Source organism: Suncus etruscus, chromosome 1 (genome assembly GCF_024139225.1).
Source record: "Suncus etruscus isolate mSunEtr1 chromosome 1, mSunEtr1.pri.cur, whole genome shotgun sequence".
Taxonomy (NCBI): domain Eukaryota; kingdom Metazoa; phylum Chordata; class Mammalia; order Eulipotyphla; family Soricidae; genus Suncus; species Suncus etruscus.
In genome coordinates, this window is record NC_064848.1 from 126,438,715 (window position 1) to 126,459,637 (window position 20,923).

The 20,923-nt window shown below is 34.1% G+C and overlaps 1 protein-coding gene and 1 non-coding gene across 2 annotated transcripts in view; one reads left to right on the top strand and one right to left on the bottom strand.

Annotated features, from left to right (window-relative positions):
• Window positions 1-20,187, top strand: part of CFTR (CF transmembrane conductance regulator) — a gene marked incomplete at its 5' end in the record, with an annotated part of 147,980 nt that extends 127,793 nt beyond the window's left edge. Inside the window, 4 exons of the mRNA XM_049778966.1 lie at window positions 7,185-7,274; window positions 17,718-17,890; window positions 18,622-18,727; window positions 19,987-20,187. Coding sequence (XP_049634923.1) covers window positions 7,185-7,274; window positions 17,718-17,890; window positions 18,622-18,727; window positions 19,987-20,187 — 570 coding nt within the window. The remainder of the gene's footprint in view (window positions 1-7,184; window positions 7,275-17,717; window positions 17,891-18,621; window positions 18,728-19,986) is intronic.
• On the bottom strand, window positions 12,097-12,203 carry LOC125996532 (U6 spliceosomal RNA). The gene has a single exon (XR_007491283.1). It is a non-coding gene; the product is annotated as a U6 spliceosomal RNA (small nuclear RNA).
• Window positions 20,188-20,923: the final 736 nt, after the last annotated feature.

Here is a 20,923-nt window from a genome sequence, read left to right on the forward strand (position 1 = left end):
CAAGGATCTAACAATTCTCTATTTTGAACAAAAAATTTAAAAATCATAGGAGCATCTCTAGGTAGACTAACAATAAATCTGGCTGAATGTGAAAATAGTTTATGTGCCATGCATGTGGCCTACCTGGATTTGATGCCCAGTATCTATGATACCTAGAGTATATTCAGGAGTGATCTTTGAGTGCTGGGCTAGGAGTAATTCCTGAGTTCCATGGAGTATGGCCCTCAAGTTAAATAAATAAACAAATATTTTAAATACTTTGTTTCTTCAAACATTAACAGAGAGTTGTTATATGGTCAAAAATAATGAAGCATTCAGAATGCATGTATCAACTTTAAGACAATAGCAAAATTGAACAACCCAGAAATACAATCTACTGGGTATCTAAGGAGAACCTTTGCTCTCCTATTCACTCTAACTCTCTTGGTTTCATTTTGAATTATAATTGTAAATATTTTTATATTTTTGTCCACAGAAATATTCTCAGTAGAATTAGCAAAGTTCTAAGAACTCTTTTCAATTTCAGTAAGTGTCCTTTAATTTCCAGGTGACATATTTTTGTTCCATCATGTGCTCTATCTAGGAACCCAAATATGTAAAACCTACAAAAAATTGAGGGGACAAGTGTTATATAAATTTTTAATTTTACCTTTCTGCTTAAGCATATCTCCTCAAATTGCTTTTATTTTATGTATCTTATTCTCTGCATTAAGCTTTTTAGAAAGTAATTGAGAAATACTTCAAGATATGCATTCATGAATACATGACTACGCTATTGTAGATGGTGCTTACACTTGTGTATTACCCTGGTTTTGAATTAGATCTTCTTGTATCCCAAATTATACCAAGGATGTCTATTGACAATATATATTATTTCGTATATAGTTACATATTGGTAAAATTAAGTAAATGTGCAAGGAAAAAAGAAAGTAAGTTCCATAGATAGGTTTAATACCCAAGCTAAGGAATACTTTGATTTTCTTAACTTTTCTCTGAAATTTCAAATTTAGTAACTTTTCTTTTTTATTGGAATATAATTTTAGAAATAAAATGAAAGCAATATCTAAAATATCAAAGAAATAACCTTTTTTGCTTTTATACCTTTCTGTTTCTTCTGACCTTACAAATAGCAATTTGCCCAAGATCTCAAAATATGTCCTGTCCTGACACTTATTTCCCTTGTATCGCTCTTAATTACTGCATACTCCACAGTGATGCATTGTTTTCATTTGACATAATAAAATGATGAGGCTAATGCATCATGACCCTCATAGTCATATGTCATTGGCTCTGAGCACATCACACAGATTTTTTGAATTATCTTTACTAAGTCTGTTTGAGGAGACAATATGAAACTATTAGTCAGCTATTAAACAACATTTCTCTCGTTTCCTTCTTGAATTTTAAGACTGTTTTTTATACCATACATACATGACAATAAATTAATTTCAAATGCTCACATATCTAAATGTTCCTATTGGTGACAACTTCCTGTCAAATTGAGGCAAAGTGTGACGATCGTCACAGGTGTATTGTCTAGTTAAACAGGTCAGCTTGAATGTACTGCCTTAAACAAGTCATAGAACTTCTTTGGGCCTTGACTGTTTGATTTGTAAACAAGAAAGATAGGATTTAGGTACATTTGAGGACCTTTCCATATTAGAGACGAGTTTGTAGAAACTTCAAACACTTTAGAAAACAGAACTAAGTTACTCACTAGCACTCCTGGAAGCTAGAGTGCCAGATTCTCTTTGTAAAATGTGAATGAAATGTCTGATCCGCTTTACAAACTTGAATAATTGAATTAGTACAGCCAGTTACTTTTTACAACAATAAAAATCAAAGCTTTATACGAATGTTTCACAAAAAACTGTAAAGAAAAGATTTACAGAATTTCTGAGAGGCATCATATCTATTCTATTCTGTTTTAATTTCTAAAAACCTCATTTTTGTAAGCCCTTTTCTATATTTGTAGTTTGAATGTATCTATTTCATGTTTTGTTGGAGGCTTCCCAAGTAGCACTCAGGGGGCCTGAAGTTACTTTGTAATACTTGCCCAAATTCAAGGATAGAACCCCAAAATGAGAAACTACTTCAGTTTGTGGTACTAGGGACCTTAATTTAGACTATACCTGATAGTGTTTGTAGCACCATGTGTTCCAGGGTTCAAACCTAGGTCTCTTACCACTCAGCTATCTCCCCATACTTAATTTACACAAATTATTTAAAATATTATCATATTTTGTGAATATAAATTAGTAGGTTATTATTTTTAAATGTAGGCATTTGTTGAATTATGAAGTAAGATTTAATTTTTAATAAATTTTTAGTATTATTCTTTTAAAGACTATAATTTATAGTATCTACTTTTCCAGATGAGAAATATACACTAAATTTTTGCTATTATATATGCACAATTTATCTTATGCCATCACATTTATCCAGTCAGGCAACACTGACAGAGCTTGTACTCAGTACATGCCCATGTGCTGATAACAGAGTTACATAATAATAGTTATAATGTAGAAGAGAAAGAATTAAAACAAAATGCTCCCAAGTATATATAATTTCACATATATTTTTAATCAGTATTTCCCAAAGAGAAATACTATTCTCGATTGCAGTCTGGAACATTCCAAGGGGGCAATGATTGCCTCGGGTGAAATTTGGAGCACTTTTTCTTATTTGTAGAATAGAAGATAGATTTCTGTGATTATTCTGAGTGATTTATTTTTCTTATATATCTCTATAATTAAGGAGGATGGTAGGCCCAACACTTTGGGAACTCTGATTTTTTTTCCTTTGGAGTCCACACCTGGCAGGTCTAAGTGCTTAGTCTTGGTTCTGAGCTCAAGGGAGCACTTCTAGGACAGTTCAGGGGACTATATATAGTTCTAGGAATCAAATCCATGTTGGCCTCTTGCAAGGCAAACATCCTACCCATGATACCTTTGCTCCAGCTCTTGGAAACTTTTTATTTTATGTTCATTATAAGCTATGAAATTAAACTACTATACTGGAAGACTATACTTGATTTTCAGGATAAGAAAGATGTCTCTGAGGAAGTAACTTTTTATATGAAACTTGAAGACTCAAGTTGGACATAGGAAAAGTATAGGTAATAAAATTTTCAGAAGTAGGGAACATGAAATGTGTGAGGAAACTGAGGGCACAAAAGTCAGTCTAGAATAAAAAAGCAATGGAGAAAGGCTCCATGAGACAAAAAATAGAGTCACTAGCATGTTGATCAGCCCATAGGCCATCTAAAGGGCTTTACATTTTCTCCAGAAAATACCAGAAAGTCACTAAGTTGTTGTGTTATTTACTCAGTAAAATAAATAGTTTTCATTCAGAAATATTAAAGAAGAGAAGTGAAAAGAGTCCCTAAATGTAAAGGAAGAGAAATCACACAACCCAAGCTGGGATATGGGCAATTCCAAAATGTAGGATCCAAAAATTAAATCCAAAAATTAAGGGATAAAGTTGTATATCCCTAAATGGAAAAGTGTGAGAGGATTTCATAAAAAATTCTATAAGGAAAAGGCTGATCTACTCTGGTAACTCCAGAGTGAAGTGCACAAAAGCGGGCACCCTGGACAGATCTGTGCTTGTCTGTCTTTGCAGTGCAAAAAGATTGTACCCAGAAGGAATATATTATGTACTACATACAAAGTTTTCACTTTACTGTTGAGCCATATCCCTACCCCCAAAAGTTAAAAGGCTAATGGTACCATGTAATCTATCTTTGAAGTGACTGCTTTCATTTCCAAATATGAGGAGAGGGAGTGAGGGATGGGAGATAGAAGAGATAAGGAAAACTTTAATTAGGAAGTTTGGGGGATGTTCCAAGGAGTTTTGTGGCTTAAACTATTGGTAGCATAACCAGTGGTAGAAATGAATAAATTTAGGGGATGGGACAAAAAAAAAACAGAAATGAATGAATTTCACATATATCTGGGGGATATATGGTTATTGGGCTGATGATTGTTTCAATATTTGGAAGCATCTGGTAGAAAGTTAAGTTAGGGCAGCTAATATATCTGGATTGAGGAAATGAATGGACTATATATCCAAGTGGAGATAAAAGAAACTTAAGAAGAAAGGTGGCATTTCCCCCATTTTCCAATAAAAAGCCCCTAGACTCAGATTTGATTTGTTTATCAACTCATATCCAGCCCAAAATTGCTTTCCTCACATCCTCCTTGCAGGATTCATTTTTGTACTAACCTTAATGACTGTTTTCATGTAATGTGATGACACATTAAGTCTCCACCCCAGTCCTCCAGAAAAATTAAATTTTTCCTCTCAACTACAGCAAACATTTTTCGTACTTTTCCATTGGATTGAAAAGTTTCCTTGAAAGTTGTGAAGACATTGTAGCCATATAAAACCCATCAATTTAGAAGAGAAGGGAAGAAGAGCTGAATCTTGTGGTGGGCAGTAATGCTCTAAAAAACACTACTGCTGCTCTATCACAAATTCTTTTTTTGGTTTTGGGGCCACACACGCTGCACTCAGAAATTACTCCTGTCTCTGCATTCAGAAATCTCCCCTGGCAGGCTCAGAGGACCATATGGGGTGCTGGGGTCCGTCCCGTGTCAGCCATGTGCAAGGCGAATGCCCTAACACTGTGCTATGACTCTGGCCCCACTAGCACGGCTTCTATGAGAAGTAATGAGCTAAACATCTCCAACCTTTAATCTTGACTCCAGATTAGAAAAGAATTTTGCCACGCCATGGTAGTGAGGACAGGCTTGGAGTCACGTGCCGCTGTTTGGAATTTCAGCTCTGCTCTTTACCAGTTAAGGGACCTTGCGAAAGTCACTTGACTCCTCCCAATTGTGATTTCATTGGGATAGGTTTCATTTGGTTTCTATGAAGATGAAAAGAGATAATACATTATCAGAAAGCCTTACTTGGCACATGGTAAATCAACCACAAATGGGAACTCTGAAGTCTATGCCTTGTTCCCAGATTTCTGAAGCATTCTATAATACTCATGAACTTCAGTTGCTATGCTTCATCTTTCTCAAGAATGCTAGAACTCTATAATAAGTCACAATCTAAAAGAAAAGTAAATTTTAATTAGAAATAAACATACTCTACTAGCAAGCTTTTGGGTTTCTGATACTAAATAATAATAGTAAACTAAATATCAGATACTAAACTCAATTACTTTATGTATCAATTGACATGAGCTCTTAAAGCCACCCAGTTGTTTAACTTATCAATGGCTATGAGTTCTTAGAACTATTTCTTTTTAATTTTCCTTTAATTTAATGTACCATAGTTTCCCTAAAATTACCTTTGTCTCCTCTCATTACCTTCTTTAGACTTTCATTTGCTTCTTTGCTTTATTTTCTTAAAGGAATGTAAATAATTATATCCTTCATATCTTGTGATTTTAAAATCATTACATATTCAGTTCTAGAAGCTTTGTTGGTGGTCCCTAAAAGAGGTTTCAATGCAGATTTAAAAATATAAACTCAGGCCTTTTTTCATCTTACAAGGTTTCCTGAGATAGATGGTTACTGTTCAGTTTAAGTTGCAAACTATGTCTCAGGAAATGTGGTCTCCGAAGTTACTCTCCATGAACTTGGTTCCCAGGGTAAAGATGTTCTTATTCTGCCAGGAAGTGGACACCAGGAAACTAGGGCCAGCTTGCCTTTTATAGCTTGTTACAGGTCAGAAGAACATTTGAGTAATTTTCCTAAGGCTGAGGAAATTGGTAAAAAAAACTTAGGCTTTGAGAAACTTGGTTCTCAATTCTTCCTACAAGACACTGTTAACCAAGGAAATAGGAAAACAAGAAAAGAAAACTTATTCTAAACAATGATGTCAAGAATATTTGTCATTTCTTCTGACAAATGAACTGAAAGAAAACTAAATATTATTTTCTTGTCAGAACTTCTCAACAAGATTTTTCTTGTAAAATGTTCTTCTAGAATAGTCATATCTAATGGACAATGATTAGGCAAGAAAGTATCTTAGGATAATAGTTGTGAAGTGTTCCTTTCAGGAAATCAGTTGTCGATTGTCACCTCAGTTGACTCGATCTTATCAATCTCCCTTCCTTTCTCTAAGTTAGTACGTTTTTCTAAATAAATAATTGACTTACACTGTCTCATGGAGACCTAATTTGTGGTCTTTCCTGGTTTCACAAGTAGAAACATGACTTAGTTTACAGATCATAAAACATGCTTTTATGTAAATGTCCATAAATTTTAAGTGTTTTAAAATCCCTTAAGCTAATTTACAAATCCAATACATTAACACAATAGGAATTTGTTCCAACAAGTTTACTATGCTTCATAAAACTATAATTTTCACTTTAATTTTATGTTATATTTGCTTAATGTAATAAGTATTGCTAAGACAAAAATTTAATTTCCTACTTCTTGCAATGATTGCAATATCTTTTTACTAAAGATTTTTAATTTTAGATATTTCCATAGGAACTTTAGATGTAGCTATATCATTTTTCTTTTTGCCTTAATTTTTTCTTGGTTTATAGTATAGTGGAATTTTAGGGTTTTAGCTCCATATTTCTGTTTGTAAATTTTACCTCTTTTATCCAGAAAGTAGGAAAGGTGAAAATTGTACCACCAAAAAAATCCTTCTGCTCATTAATATTTCATTTCTTTTAAAAATGCCAAGAGGTGGGACTGGAGCAATAGTACAATGGGTAGGGAATTTGCCTTGCACATGGCCAACCCGGGTTTAATATCTGGCATTCTATATGGTCCTCTAAGCTTGCCAGGAGAGATTCCTGAGCTCAGATCCAGAAATAACTCCTGATCACCACCAGGTGTTGCCCCCCAAAACAAAACAAAACAAAACAAGCAAACAAAAGATAACAAGGGACTGAAGAGGTAGTACAGAGGATAGGGTTCTTGCTTTGCACACAACCAATCCAGGTTTGATCTCCAGAATCACTCAGTGATCCTGAGTGCAAGCCAGGAATAATCACTGAGCACAGCTGTGTGTAGCCAAAAACAAACAAACAAACAAACAAAAAGACCAAGCAAATAACAAAAATTTTAATTTAAAATACTGGTAAGTATATATAGATGCTTATCAGCTAATTTTTAGTTTGTTTCTCTTTGAAATATTTTATCAAATGTTTATAGTATTATAGCAAAGATGTTTATAGTATTCATGTTTTTTCATTTGTATTGCTACAGAAAGTATTTATATTTAATGGAACATTTAGAAAAAATCTGGATCCCTATGACCAGTGGAATGATCAAGAAATATGGAAAGTTACAGAAGAGGTAAATATGCTTATTAAAATTATTTTGAAAGTAGTATCTCAAACTATAAGAATGGTTGTCATAATAGATAATATCACATACTGTTATGTTCATCTTTTTGTGTATACAACTGTAAAACATAGAACTCTAAGATACATGAAGTACCCACAATTTTGAATTGGTCCCAATACTATTCTCAGTGTAACTGGTCCCATTACTCTCAGTACTTTTGAGCAGAGTAATGAGTAATTGAGTGAGTAATAAGTAAATGAGTGAGTAATTGTACCCTCAGTACTCTTCTCAGTATTTTTCCCTCTAGCAGAATGTACCTTGCCCTTCATCACTTTTCAAATGTATCAGTTGGATATGAAAGAGAGACCCAGATACCTGTTGGTATACCTATTTATTAGTGATACAAATTAGAACCAGTCAATACCTTCAACACTTACTCCCTGCCTGGGTTTCCATGTATTATAGGCATTGGTTGAGGATTTGCTTTGCTTTGATATGTTTTTTTCTGTGAATAAAATGATGATGATGCTTTGAGAGCACATTCAGAAGACTAAAGTATTCATGGAAATTATCAGGAGTCAATTCTTTCAGGGCATGTAGCTATTAAAGCTTCTTCTTTTTTTTTTTTTACCTTTTTTTTCTTTATTGAACATCTTGATTACATAAATGATTGTGATTAGGTTTCAGTCATGTAAAGAACACTCCCTTCACCAGTGCAACATTCCCACCACCAATGTCCCAAATCTCCCTCCATCCCACCCCACCCCCACCTTTACTCCAGACAGGCTTTCCAATTCCCTCATTCATTCACTTGATTGTGGTAGTTCTCTGTGTAGTTATTTCTATAGCTGTACTCACCACTCTTTGTGGTAAGCTTCATGGAGTAAGCTGGTGTTCCAATCCTCCTCTCATTGTCTCTGAGGATTGTTACAAAAATGACTTTTGACCCAGCTATTCCACTCCTAGGGATATACCCTAAGAACACAAGAATACAATACAAAAACCCCTTCCTCACACCTATATTTATTGCAGCACTATTCACAATAGCTAGGCTCTGGAAACAACCAAGATGCCCTTCCACAACAAATGGCTAAAGAAACTGTGGTACATATACACAATGGAATATTATGCAGCCATCAGGAGAGATGAAGTCATGAAATTTTCCTATACATGGATGTACATGGAGTCTATCATGCTGAGTGTAATCTGGGTGAAACTCCATATTCCCATATTCTTGAAGGCATTAGCACACTATAGAGCTACAGAAATTATAGATTTAAGTAAAATAAAGATTCCTATATAATATATGTTGCATACTAAGTGGGTAATTTATTTTGAAATTGAAAGCATAAAGATAAATTTGGTGATAGAGGAGGTAGAGTTTACCAAGCATTTTAGCTATAACTGATAATTCTTGAAACAACAACTATTATATTTAATAAAGAAGGAAGAGACTTTTTTATTTTATTGGGTTTAAGGTTTTAGTCTTAAAACTTTATATGGTAAAAAATAATAATTATGTACATATAGCATTACCCATAATATATAAAAATTATGTACCCATAATATCCAGAACATCAAAATTCACTAATATTAGAGGAAAACTTTATTCTGAAATTTTCTGCATTTTAAAATCTTTGTTGTAACCTGATTCTATTTTCTCTAGATGTTATTTTTATTTTCTGCTTGCTTTCAGAAGGGTTCTTTTCAGAAGCTTTAAAATGACTGAGTGTTAAACACTCACCCATTGAGAATCCAACCTTAACATATCCCTAGTAAAATATACATAGATTAGCCATTTTCATTATCAAAGTTTCCTTATTACCCAACAAACAGGGGTTTCAAAGGAAACATTAACTAAATTGCTGCTAACGCATTTTTAAGATCTTTGATGTGAATTCAGGGAATAAACTAGAGGAACACAATGTAACAGGGAAGAAATTTGGGAAGATCTTAGACTTCACAAACTCTGCAAGTATTGCCAAACCACAGTGAAAATTTTACAGGAAACCATCATCACTGGAAGAACATTATGGCAGACATGGTTAACTTCAAACTTTTACCTGTTTTGATATTTATTTAACAACTCCTATTTAATTTGTTTGATGGATTTTCTTTTTTTAATAACTGTTATTTATAGATGGAGTCTAGGGCTGGGGACATATCTCTGCACTTTATTTCTACATTGGATTTTGTAGAAATTCCAGTGTGAAATTCCAAGTTCCATTGTGAAAACTTTACTTTTGCTGAATTGAACAAGATGCTATAAAGCCATAAGGTTCATACCTAGTTGTCAGCACTTAGTTTTTTGAAGCAAATCTGGTCCAAATAGCCATTGTTCCCTTGTACCCATGAAGGCCCATGCCTTCATCTTGGCATCTTCTACCTTAACATTTAGATATGAGTTTTTCAAGCAAGTTCAATGAAGGCAAAGTACTTTTAGGATGTAAAACTGAGATAGTCTAATTTACCTGTCTCCAAATCATGCAGGATTAGGTAACATCTTCCCAGGAGCACTGTCTTTATCAACTATGTAAAGAGAATTTTAAAACCAGTTAAATCCCAAGTGGGAAAATGTTAACCTATAAATTATGGGTTTTACATGTAATAGGGTCAACCCAATGCATATTAAATTGGTATTAACTAAATGATAGTATAACCATTTCCAACTGATCTTTTACAATCTATCCCTTTGATGCTATTATTTTACTATCCCTAATTTTTACTTTACTTTATTCTGGAAAATTCCCTATATTATCTTTAAACTTCTCATCTCTGTATCTATATCTCATAATGATCTATGGAAAGGCACACAGACACACATACACACACACCCACACTATGTACTCAGGGCTTAGTTCTGGCCTTTTGCCAAAGATGCCATTTGTGACAGTGCTCTGATAAGACAGTGCTCTTATCACATATAAGCATATGTGATGTTGGGGTTGAGCCTAATTTTGTTCTGAGAATGGCAAGTGAATTAATAACCTCTGCACTATATGTTGATAACTGCCAAATGCATCAACTTCGAGGGCTCTTTATGTGATATTTCAGCATGAACAGGTACCCCATCACCTCAAGTTCTGTATCTGTCTACAGAGCACACTCTTCTCGATTCCTAATCCTAGTAAGTGGTTTCACCATGCTCCAGTTACCCAGAGTCAAGACCTAGAACTCATGCTTGACCCTGGATGTCTCCCTATTTCCACTTATAATGTCCTGTTCAGACTCTCTCCAACACATCTCTAGACTACATTCACCCTTCCACTTATGTGTGTTTGAAGAAGTCTGTAAGGTCTCTACCCATTGGTTCATTCTGCTCTTCTCATTTCTGATGGATTTTTATATAAATTGTGTATATGCTCCTCTTCTGCCTACAGTTTCATATTGCCTTGAACTAATTCCTCATATTTTGATCTTAACCAGTCTTTGTAAACTCACTCTTAGGTTTCTCCAGTTACTAAGATTTTTTTCTGGTTTCTCTGTGCTCTCTGTCCATTTAGAGGCTTTTCCTACAATTTGTTCTCTAAACCCCATCAGGAGCCTTGCCAGTAGATCTTTCTCTGCTCCTCGTCATGACTAAGACCTTTTCTTACCGACTGCTTCTTCCCAGTTATTTGCTGTAATGCTCTATATGTGAGGAGGCTGCCCATCCAGTGTGGACTATGCCCTCCTCCTTTCAAAGCATTCTTCACATCTGAACTTGACCATGCCCCATGATGTTCTTGGAAGTAGGCAGAGATGATGCCGTATTTCACATGGTATTTCTAGCATGCGTAATAGTGTTGGGCACATAGATTGACTGATTGAAAGAGCAAAAAATTTTCTTCAAATAAAAATAAATGATAGTGTGTAATGTATCATAAATATAGTCTTGTGATCGATAGTCAAATATACACAGTAGAAAGATACTTGAACAGTCTAAGGGATGCATACAAAATAGTTACAGGAGGCAGAAGACCCACATCCCTGGACCTCTAGTTCACAGACCTTGTCAGTATAATATGCTGGCTTGGAGTTAATTCTGCATATAAGCAGTGTATCTCTTAAATTTAGAATGAAGGCTTTTCAGTAAATCTATGACTATAACTTATCTTATTAAATATTAGTATTTAATTATTAAATGATCAAATATTAATTTATTCAATATTAAACATATTTATTAAAACTTATGAAAAAACTTATTTTAACTTAACTTTTTACTTATACATTGCTAGTCAGGTAAGTTATTTTAGAGACCAATCTAAAAAGCAGAAATAGTGACTTTTAAGTTAAAAATTTGGCCTGCATAATTAAAGTCAAAAGGAATATCAAACAAAATTAAGAGTTTTTTTAAATGGTTTGGTTTCGGGGGGTCACACCTGGAGGTGCTCAGCGACTTCTTTGTTCTGTGCTTATGTGCTTAGAGATCATTGTGAGCACTGGGGATCAAGCCCAGGGTTTTACACAGGCAAGGTAAGTGCTCTAAGAGTTACTTCCCCAGGGCTGAGTGTCTTATTTGGCGGGGGAGGGGTTACACCTGGTGGTGCTTAGGGGTTACTCCTGGCTCTGCTCTCAGAAATCGCCCCTGACAGGCTCTGGAGACCATATTGGATACCAGGAATTGAACCACAGTCCGTCCTCGGTTGGCTGCATGTAAGGCACACATCCTACCACTGTGCTATCTCTCTGGTCCCATGTTTTTATACCTGCCTGCTATTGGGCTATTCATTCCAATAAAAATTCACATTTCTACATTATTTTATGTTTACTTGACACTAGTACTTTGGAAAACATACATGTTTTATTATCTCGATAGCATAAAACTGATAACTTCTTAGTTTTTTTTTATTTAAATATGGAACGCTTCACGAATTTGCGTGTCATCCTTGCGCAGGGGCCATGCTAATCTTCTCTGTATCGTTCCAATTTTAGTATATGTGCTACCTAAGTGAGCACAACTTCTTAGTTTTAAGCTTCTATATAGCTCCAAATTGTTGATGTTTTTCATTTATTTATCTTTTAATTGTTATTGAAATTTTATAAGCTGCAATACTGTTAGTGGTAGTTGTATGCAGGTATTATTTCAACACTACACCACCAGGATTGACCTTTTTACTTTTAATACTATAGGAATAAAAATAACTTGTAAATTTTGATATTTGTAATAATTTTAAATTAACAGTTTAAATAGAACCAAACTAAATTCTGTTTATTTTGGGAAATACACACATAAATGTACATACAATCATATGTGTATATAAATGATTCTACAGCTAAGGTTCACTGAATTAGATGATATATAAATAGCAATTCCATTTCTGTTTTTTTTCTCCCATAGCACTTATCTTTGAATAGTAATCTCCTCCCCACTGATCATTTTTCTGTCCATTGGGCCCTTTAGAAAGGGCTTAATTTTAATTTTATTCATCTCTGAATTGCATATGTGTCATAGTACCTAGAATTGACAAACTCTCCTTAAAAGGCTATGAAGGTATATTAAACTAGCAGCCATTTATATTCAATCAGTAGACTACTTGAGTTCATTCTTAAACAGTTGGCATTGCATTTTATTTTCAAAGTGTATTACAGTATCTGAGCAGAAAAACAAGTTATGTTAACATAGGTTAAATGTTCATTGATACAAAAATTTGAACTTTTATTAATGTAATTGACCTTTCTCTAGGGAATGACTTAAATATTTTACTCTACTTAATAGTGAATGAAATAGTAAGATAGGAATGTTGGTAAATACACCCTTGATCAGTTTGTTTCACTACTGTTCATTTAATAAAACTTTGTTCGCTAAATATTGACAGTGAAATATATTTAGATAATTAATGATTTGCATGGAGGAAAAGTTTTTACTTGGGAATAAAAATAATTGTTTCCAAGTTTATCATAAGGAAATCTAAAATCATACAGTGAAGCAGTTTTCCTAATAAGGCCTCAGGAACTTCCTGTTTGATTTGTGTAATAGTAAAATATACAGGCTATTATATTACCAAATCCTAATCCTGTTTCTAGTTTATGACAAATTAATATTTTGCTGTGTCCTACTTACATATTTCCCAAAGCAGTCAGTGAAGGGAAAATCTTACAGATCCTTATGCACTATGGGAGTGTCTCAGTGAACAGGCTCACATCCTTAGGGTTTCTCAAGCATAACAATAGAATAGTTATTTTGGATAAAATACTTCCGCCTGTGCAACCTCTTACCACAAATTATCTCATGTAATTCTCATTATAGTTCTTTGAAGACTATGCTATAATCTTTCCCAATTTTAGCATGTTAGGTCAAAAGGGCTTAGTAATACATATAATATTAGCAAATGAGTGGTGGCATGCAGATCCAAACCGACTGCTGCTTGGCTCCAGAGTACCTATTTTTAATCAATACCTTTCTCCTGGGGAAGCTATACCCAGCTCTGCTCAGAGTTTACTATGTGCTTACTCTGTGCTTAGGTATTATTCCCTAATAGCATTTGGGGACCATATGTGGTACTGGGGATTTTGGTACTAGGTCTATAGTTTGCTAGGGGAATGTCTTGCCTGATGTACCATCTCTCCTGCCCAAAATGTTGGGACTGAAATGTTTTGGATTTTCACTCCCTAATGCCAATGGTATTATATACTATTCATCTTGTCCCTTAAAAGCTTCCAATATAACAAGGGAGAATGCACAAATATCACCATGCTTAACCCAGAGCTTAGCTGTGATAGTCCCAGGTATTTCAGACTAATCAGTGTCTAGGAAACTATAAGCTATTTAGTGCTCTCAGAGTTAAGAGTAAAGAGGACTCAATTTTGGTCTTGTTTGCTTCTTAAGAAAGCATAATAGTATTCTTATTTGGAAGAGAACATAGAATTTTAAAGAGAAAGACTGTTATAGTTTATCTGCATTTTAGAAGGTCTTGTGTATGTTTGTGTGATTTATTGATAAATCAACCATTTGCTGGTAAGGTGTTAAAATATGATCACCTGAAATAGGCTCACTGGATTAGGGTTAACAAGGAAGAGAAGTATTTCATAACTGTCTGAGATTGGAGATAAATGAAAAATCATTAGCATGTTCTTAGTAGTTAATACATTGAATAAATGAGATCTCAGGACTCTGGTGAAAAGAGAATCAGAGCAAGCTTGTTTATGTATTATATTAAGAGATAGTGTTTCTCATATGCCAAGGAAAAATATTTGAAGAAAAAAATCTGTGATATAAGGAAGTAAAGGCAAAAAATACAAACTGATATTTTGACATTTCTAAATGATAAGGGAGACATAACCATGCTTAAATATTTTTACATTTGCAAACTGTAGAAATATTTTGTGGATCACAGAAACAAAAACCATTATAGACATAGAAAGACAATACAGATTGGAAAGCTCTTGCCTTATATGTGGCCGTATATCCAGGACGCTGGGTTGAATCCCTGGCACCATTTATGGTCCCCTAAGCACTTGTAGGGTTAATTCCTGAGAATAAAGCTTAAGACTAGTTGTTAAATATTTCTGACCCTAAAACCTAATGTGTGTGTAAATCATGTGGGTAATAAATTAGTTATTAAATCTAATTTTATAAAAATCACATGTTTTAACTTATATAATATCTGCTGTGATTGCTTAGAGCTTCACAAGTTTTGGTGGTGGTTGTGTGTCTGTTTTTTGGCAAATCACCAAGAAATTTCCATACACCAGCATCAGTCCATAAACCACATAAGAAGAGGAAGAAGTTATAATATTAATAATAATTAAAAGAAAAACTGGAGGCAATTGAGGGGTTTTATTTCTGGTTTGAGATAAGAGCTTGACAGGTTCATGGTCTGAAGCCCATATAAAGCAAAAAGTTGAGGAGAAAAAAGAAAGGTACTCTAATTCCTACCTGTGTCTTTATTTGCATTCTCAGACACTTAGATTTGAAACTAGTTTCATAATTGATCCTTCCAGGATACAGTTGAGCAGTCCCCCTTGTTTAATGATATACTTGCATTCTTCCTTCTAGGAAACTTTTCCAGTATTAATTAATTCTCACCAAGTGAGATTGCTTTAACAAGAATCCCAAGGAAATGAATGCTATATCCAATAAAAATCACAGCACACAGATAATATTTTTTGAATAGTGAGGCAGTCATATCTGAAGCCATCAATGGACTCTCATGAATCTTTTTTAGGGCAGTGCCATTATGAAATTTGCCTGTATTAAAGTTAAATATGAACACATTTTTCTTCCTGATACTAAATCTTAGATTTCCCAAATGCAGGAGAAAATAATCTATGTATTTTTAAAACCCCCAATACATATAAGTACTTAGTATAAAAGTAAGTAAATCTAAATATGTGATGAACCAAGCCTTAAATATTTTTCTTTTTTGTAAAATTATAGGTTTATTTATCTTGCTTGCATTTAAGCCTATTTTATCATTTTATTATTGAAGAGTTATTTAACATAATAAAATTTATACCCTGCATCAATAGCAAAAAAAAACTTTAAATATTCTAATAATGCCATACTATTTTAAATATTTTTAAACTTTATTGTTTTATTAGTTGCTTAAAATCAATTACACAAAAGGAACCTGTTACACTAGCAGTCCGGGGGGGGGGGGGGCTAAGGTTGAAGGTATGGGATGAATGTTGGGAATAGAGGTGGAGGGAGGTCAACATAGTGGTGGGAATTGCCCTAATTCACTGTCACTATGTACCTTAAATATAACTGTGAAAGACTTGTAATTCACATTGGTCTCAATAAAAATTATTAAAAAATTCTATATCAATTAAAAAACCAGGTAGTGAGTTATTCTGTGTACTTTGTAAGAGCATTTCAGTTAATTGAGAGTATTCTGGTAATTAAAATAAATCATGGGGAAAAGTCAAATAAACCTGATAGAGAACAAATATAGAATAATCTCACTAATTTGTAGAATAGAGAGAGAAAAAAGGAAATAGCATTGCACTTGGATTAAAGATTAACACATAGTTGAGGGAGGGGAAGTGGGTGATGAAAATCAGATCAATAATGATGTAAGGATAGTGTTGGAAGGTTATGGACTTTTTTGTGGTTGTGATGTGCAGTAACATTGTACACCATTTCTATAAATGTAAACACTTTTATAGCCATTATTGCCTAAGCTGTAATAAAAAAAAATCAAAGTTCCTTTGTCTGTTCTTTTATCCTACCTTCCATACTGTATTTGTTCAGATATGTGAATGAGAAGTTATGTAAAAGAATTTTGTCATGGTAGAGTGTATAATTGCTTTTAATAGCTAGTATCTTCCAAACATGTTTTCTTTATGTTGGATTTATTGTTGTGCTTTTGTAAACCTTGAGCCTTGCAGGAACCATATGTCATTTTATCATGACTCTTGGCGTACCTAAGCACAATAGGCATGCAATAAAATTTCCCCCAAGTAAATAAAGCACAGAGCAGAAACAAGTCAAAGTTAGAGACTGATTCTTTTTATTAGCCAAGATTTTATATGGAACTTTAGTTCAATCTACTCTTAATAACAGGAATGGGGGAGGAAGATTGGTTTGAAACTACTCTTCTAAAAAATAAATCTTTAATTGAATCACTATCACTGTGATATACAGTTACAAAGTTGTTAATGATTGAGTTTCAGTCATACAATGTCCAACAAATTTCACCAGTGCACATATCCCGCCACCAATGTCCCCAGTTTCCTTCCCCCTCCACCCTTTTCCTTCTGCCTGTGCTCTCTCTTCTCTCTCTCTCCTCTTCTCTCCTTCTCCTCCTCCTCCTTCTTCTCCTCTTTCCCACCCTTCTTATCTCCCTCTCTCCCTTTTTTTAAATTTTAGACACTATAGTTTTCAATATTGTTACTGAAGGGGTACCATGCCTATCACTTTTCCTTTCAGCATCTATTTCTTGTCTAGATGATTATTTCCAACTCTCATTGTCATAGTGGTCCCTCTCTGCCCTCACTACAGTGTGCCACTCTTTGTGGCAAGCTTCCTACCATCAGATGGCCCTCCTAGCCCTCATCTATATTGTCTTTAGATATTATTACCATTATATCTTTTTTTCAAATCTCACGAATGAGTGCAATTATTCTATGCCTATCCCTCTCCTTCTGACACATTTCACTCAACATAATCCATATCAATCATGTGTAAGCATATTTCATGACTTAATTTTTTCTAACAGCTGCATAGTATTCTTTTGTGTCGATATACCAGAGTTTCTTCATCTGCTCATCTGTTTTTAGGCACTTGGAGGAGTCAAGTTATTTAACACTCGATCTTAGTCAAAAGACCGAGAAGCCAAGTTATTTTAGACTTAAATGAGATTATCTGTATTAAACCAGGAACAGAGCAAGAGAATAGCTTAAAAGGACAGAGTAATTACTCTTTTAGAATTTCTATATATCTTTTTAGACTTTCAATCCCTTTAATTATGTCAACAGTATCTTAATTCCCTTTAAAATTACACTATTTTCCCTCTTTCTATTTTGCAGGTTGGACTTAAGTCTGTGATAGAACAGTTTCCCGGAAAACTTGATTTTGTTCTTGTGGATGGGGGTTATGTCCTAAGCCATGGTCACAAACAATTGATGTGCTTGGCCAGATCTGTTCTCAGTAAAGCAAAAATATTGCTGCTTGATGAACCCAGTGCTCATTTGGATCCAATGTAAGTTTCAAACTTCCTGCAAATGAATTCACATAATAGGTGTTGAATCACAGAATCTTCCTTCATATTGGCAGAAATTCTTCTAGGTTTTCATACGTATCAGTGGAGGCCCTACCCCTCCCCATGTACGGAGAAGTTGTGCAGTGGATAAGTCACCATTTGACAAGAATACAAACGTTTAAATCCATGTATAAGGGTGTTGTGTAATCTTTTGAATATAACCTCATAGAGCAGTTTCCTCTTGTTGATATATGAGAAAATATATCATAACACAGGCATAATCAGATACTTATAATGTTACTTTCTATTCAATTTACCCAATAGGGATAATTTATAGCATATAAGAACTACTAGTGAATAATGCAGAACAAAATTGTTGTTTAATTTTCTTCAGAATATTTTCCATAAATGTTTATATATAAAAACTTACAATCTTTCCTGTGGTTGAATATTTGATTGTAACTAACTCTATATCTACATATGTTGGAAGTATTTATGGGCCAAAATATTGCTCAAGTAGAAGAGCACATACATACCTTATATATGCAAGACCCTGAATTCTATTTTACCTTATAGTAACCCAGGCACTTCCAAGAGCATCCACAAAGGTTTTAATAAGTCCCTACAGTAACTTACAGAAAGGACAATAGCTTTGTTATAAACCTTAGAAATATAAGATTTATTGTTGGTGATATCTGTGATTAACATTCTGAATTATTTGTCTTTCTTAGAACATACCAAATCATTCGAAGAACCTTGAAACAAGCATTTGCTGATTGCACAGTAATCCTCTGTGAGCACAGGATAGAAGCAATGTTGGAATGCCAACGATTTTTAGTAAGTGTTTATAGTTAATAATGTATATATGATTTAACCTCTTTAATTCTTGATAACAAAATCATTGTGATAGTTTCTACAAATCACATCAGTGTCAAAGTTATTTCTTAAAACATATTTCATAGAAAACTGGAGAGATATTATAGTAGGTAAGACACTTGCTTTTCGTATGGTCTACTCAAGTTAGATCCCAAGCTGTGCAATGTTTCTCCAATCATCACAAGGACTTCTCTCTGTGTGGAGAGATAGGAATTAATAAGCACTGAATACAGCTAGGGATAGCCCACTGCCCTGCAAAAAAAAGTAAATAAATAAAATAAAGCAAAATAGCAACATATTATTTCTCTAAAATAATAACTGACTTATCTATAAATGTTTCTCAAACCTTTTAGTTGAAGATCAAGTCATAAAAATGACTAAGTCCTAATGCTTTCAATAATTAAGTCTTCCACAAATAGATTCTTAGACAGGTTTGATTTTTCTTACAATCCAAAGTGTATTTTTTAATGTTTTCTTAAGTCATTTTTGAAGTTCCTTTTTATTGTACTTTAAAAACTGTCAGCCTCTTTCCAGTGATATCTACAGATTCCTTTGGGTCTAGTCATATAGAAATCCTAAGGATGATTTATTTATCACATCACTTCTATACAGGCTTTTCAGACTCTTGGTGTTAAATGCTTTCTTTAATGAAGGATTGTTACCACCAATGTTACTAAGTGCCAGATGATAAATTAGGGGACAGACTTCCCCTTCTTTTGTTATCATGTTATACCTGTTCAGAATACTGCGCAAAGCCCTCTGTCCTTGGATTTGATTGATTTGAATATGTGAAGGAAGCATATTAAGAGGCACATACTGATCAATTTGAAAGGTTTGAGTGTTTTCATATTCCCTGTTGTAAAAGTGCTGTGTAGACTTTTTCAGCTAACATTTAAGATGACTAACATGAATCTTGTTTTCAAATAACCATTAGTTCTTCAAAAGTTCTTTGAAGAATTGCTCAGTGTTAGACTAATTTAAAACCAAAACCAAAACATCCAGTTGCTAAGAAATACTATTAATGTCTCAAAAAGTAGATTGTTTAGAAAGCCTGAGTAATCAGCTGTTAAATAAAATATCTGAGACTACTCAGAAGGCAAACTTTTGGACAACTGTTTTCTTTTAGCTTTTTCTCCTCCTCTGAACCTGTGCCAGTTTCAGTCCTTGTTCTGATCCATCCTACCTTTAGTCTGAGATCTCACTAACAGTCACTTCCCTAGGTCATAGAGGAGAACAAAGTGCGGCAGTATGATTCTATCCAGAAGCTGCTGAGTGAGAAGAGCCTCTTTCGACAGGCCATCAGTTCCTCTGACAGATTGAAGCTCTTTCCACACAGAAATTCCAGCAAGTACAAATCCCGATCCAAGATCACTTCCCTCAAGGAGGAGACGGAAGAAGAGGTACAAGAAACACGACTTTAAGAAATTGTGCAAATATTTATGGGACATCCTTTCAAGGAATTCAAACAATTTCTGCCTCAGTCAACAAGGATAAATTTTATCTTCTAAGGAAAAAAATTGGATAAGACAAATTAAGGACACTTGTTTGGATCAAGAAAAAAGAGTTCTGGCAATGGTCAAATTATGTGAAAGGTGCTTGAAACCCTGGAAGATTTGCAAGCCAGAATACTTTGGTATTAGAAATACTTTGGTAGTAGTTAGAAAGATGGCTATAAATGTTAATTAGATTAATTCTTTGACTTATTGTTTAGTGGAACATAAATATGTATGATTGGAGAACTATAATAATACTACTTAGAGATGTGATTAAGTAATGATATTTGGAAATTTTAGTCATTTGTATAAGCCCATGCCCCCTTTTCTGTCTTACATTTCAAGATACCTAATGGCATAAGCACACAGTATCTTGGGAATTTAGACAGTTCTCTCTCCAAAGAAATGTTAGAAGCAAGTGAAAGTCACAGATGACCCATCAAAACACAAACGGTGCAAATTCTGTCTATAAATCAAGATAGAGAATTTCTTGATCTTGGAAATCAGGGTTTGTCCTATTAGCTCTACTCCAATATTGATCGAAATAATCAGAATAGATCACTGACTTAGGACAAGGGCTGTTTCAGTTCCATGTAGAAGATAGAAGCTTACCCTTGATAATGAATATTTTTGTTAGCTTTCAACAAAGTAACAAACTCATTAG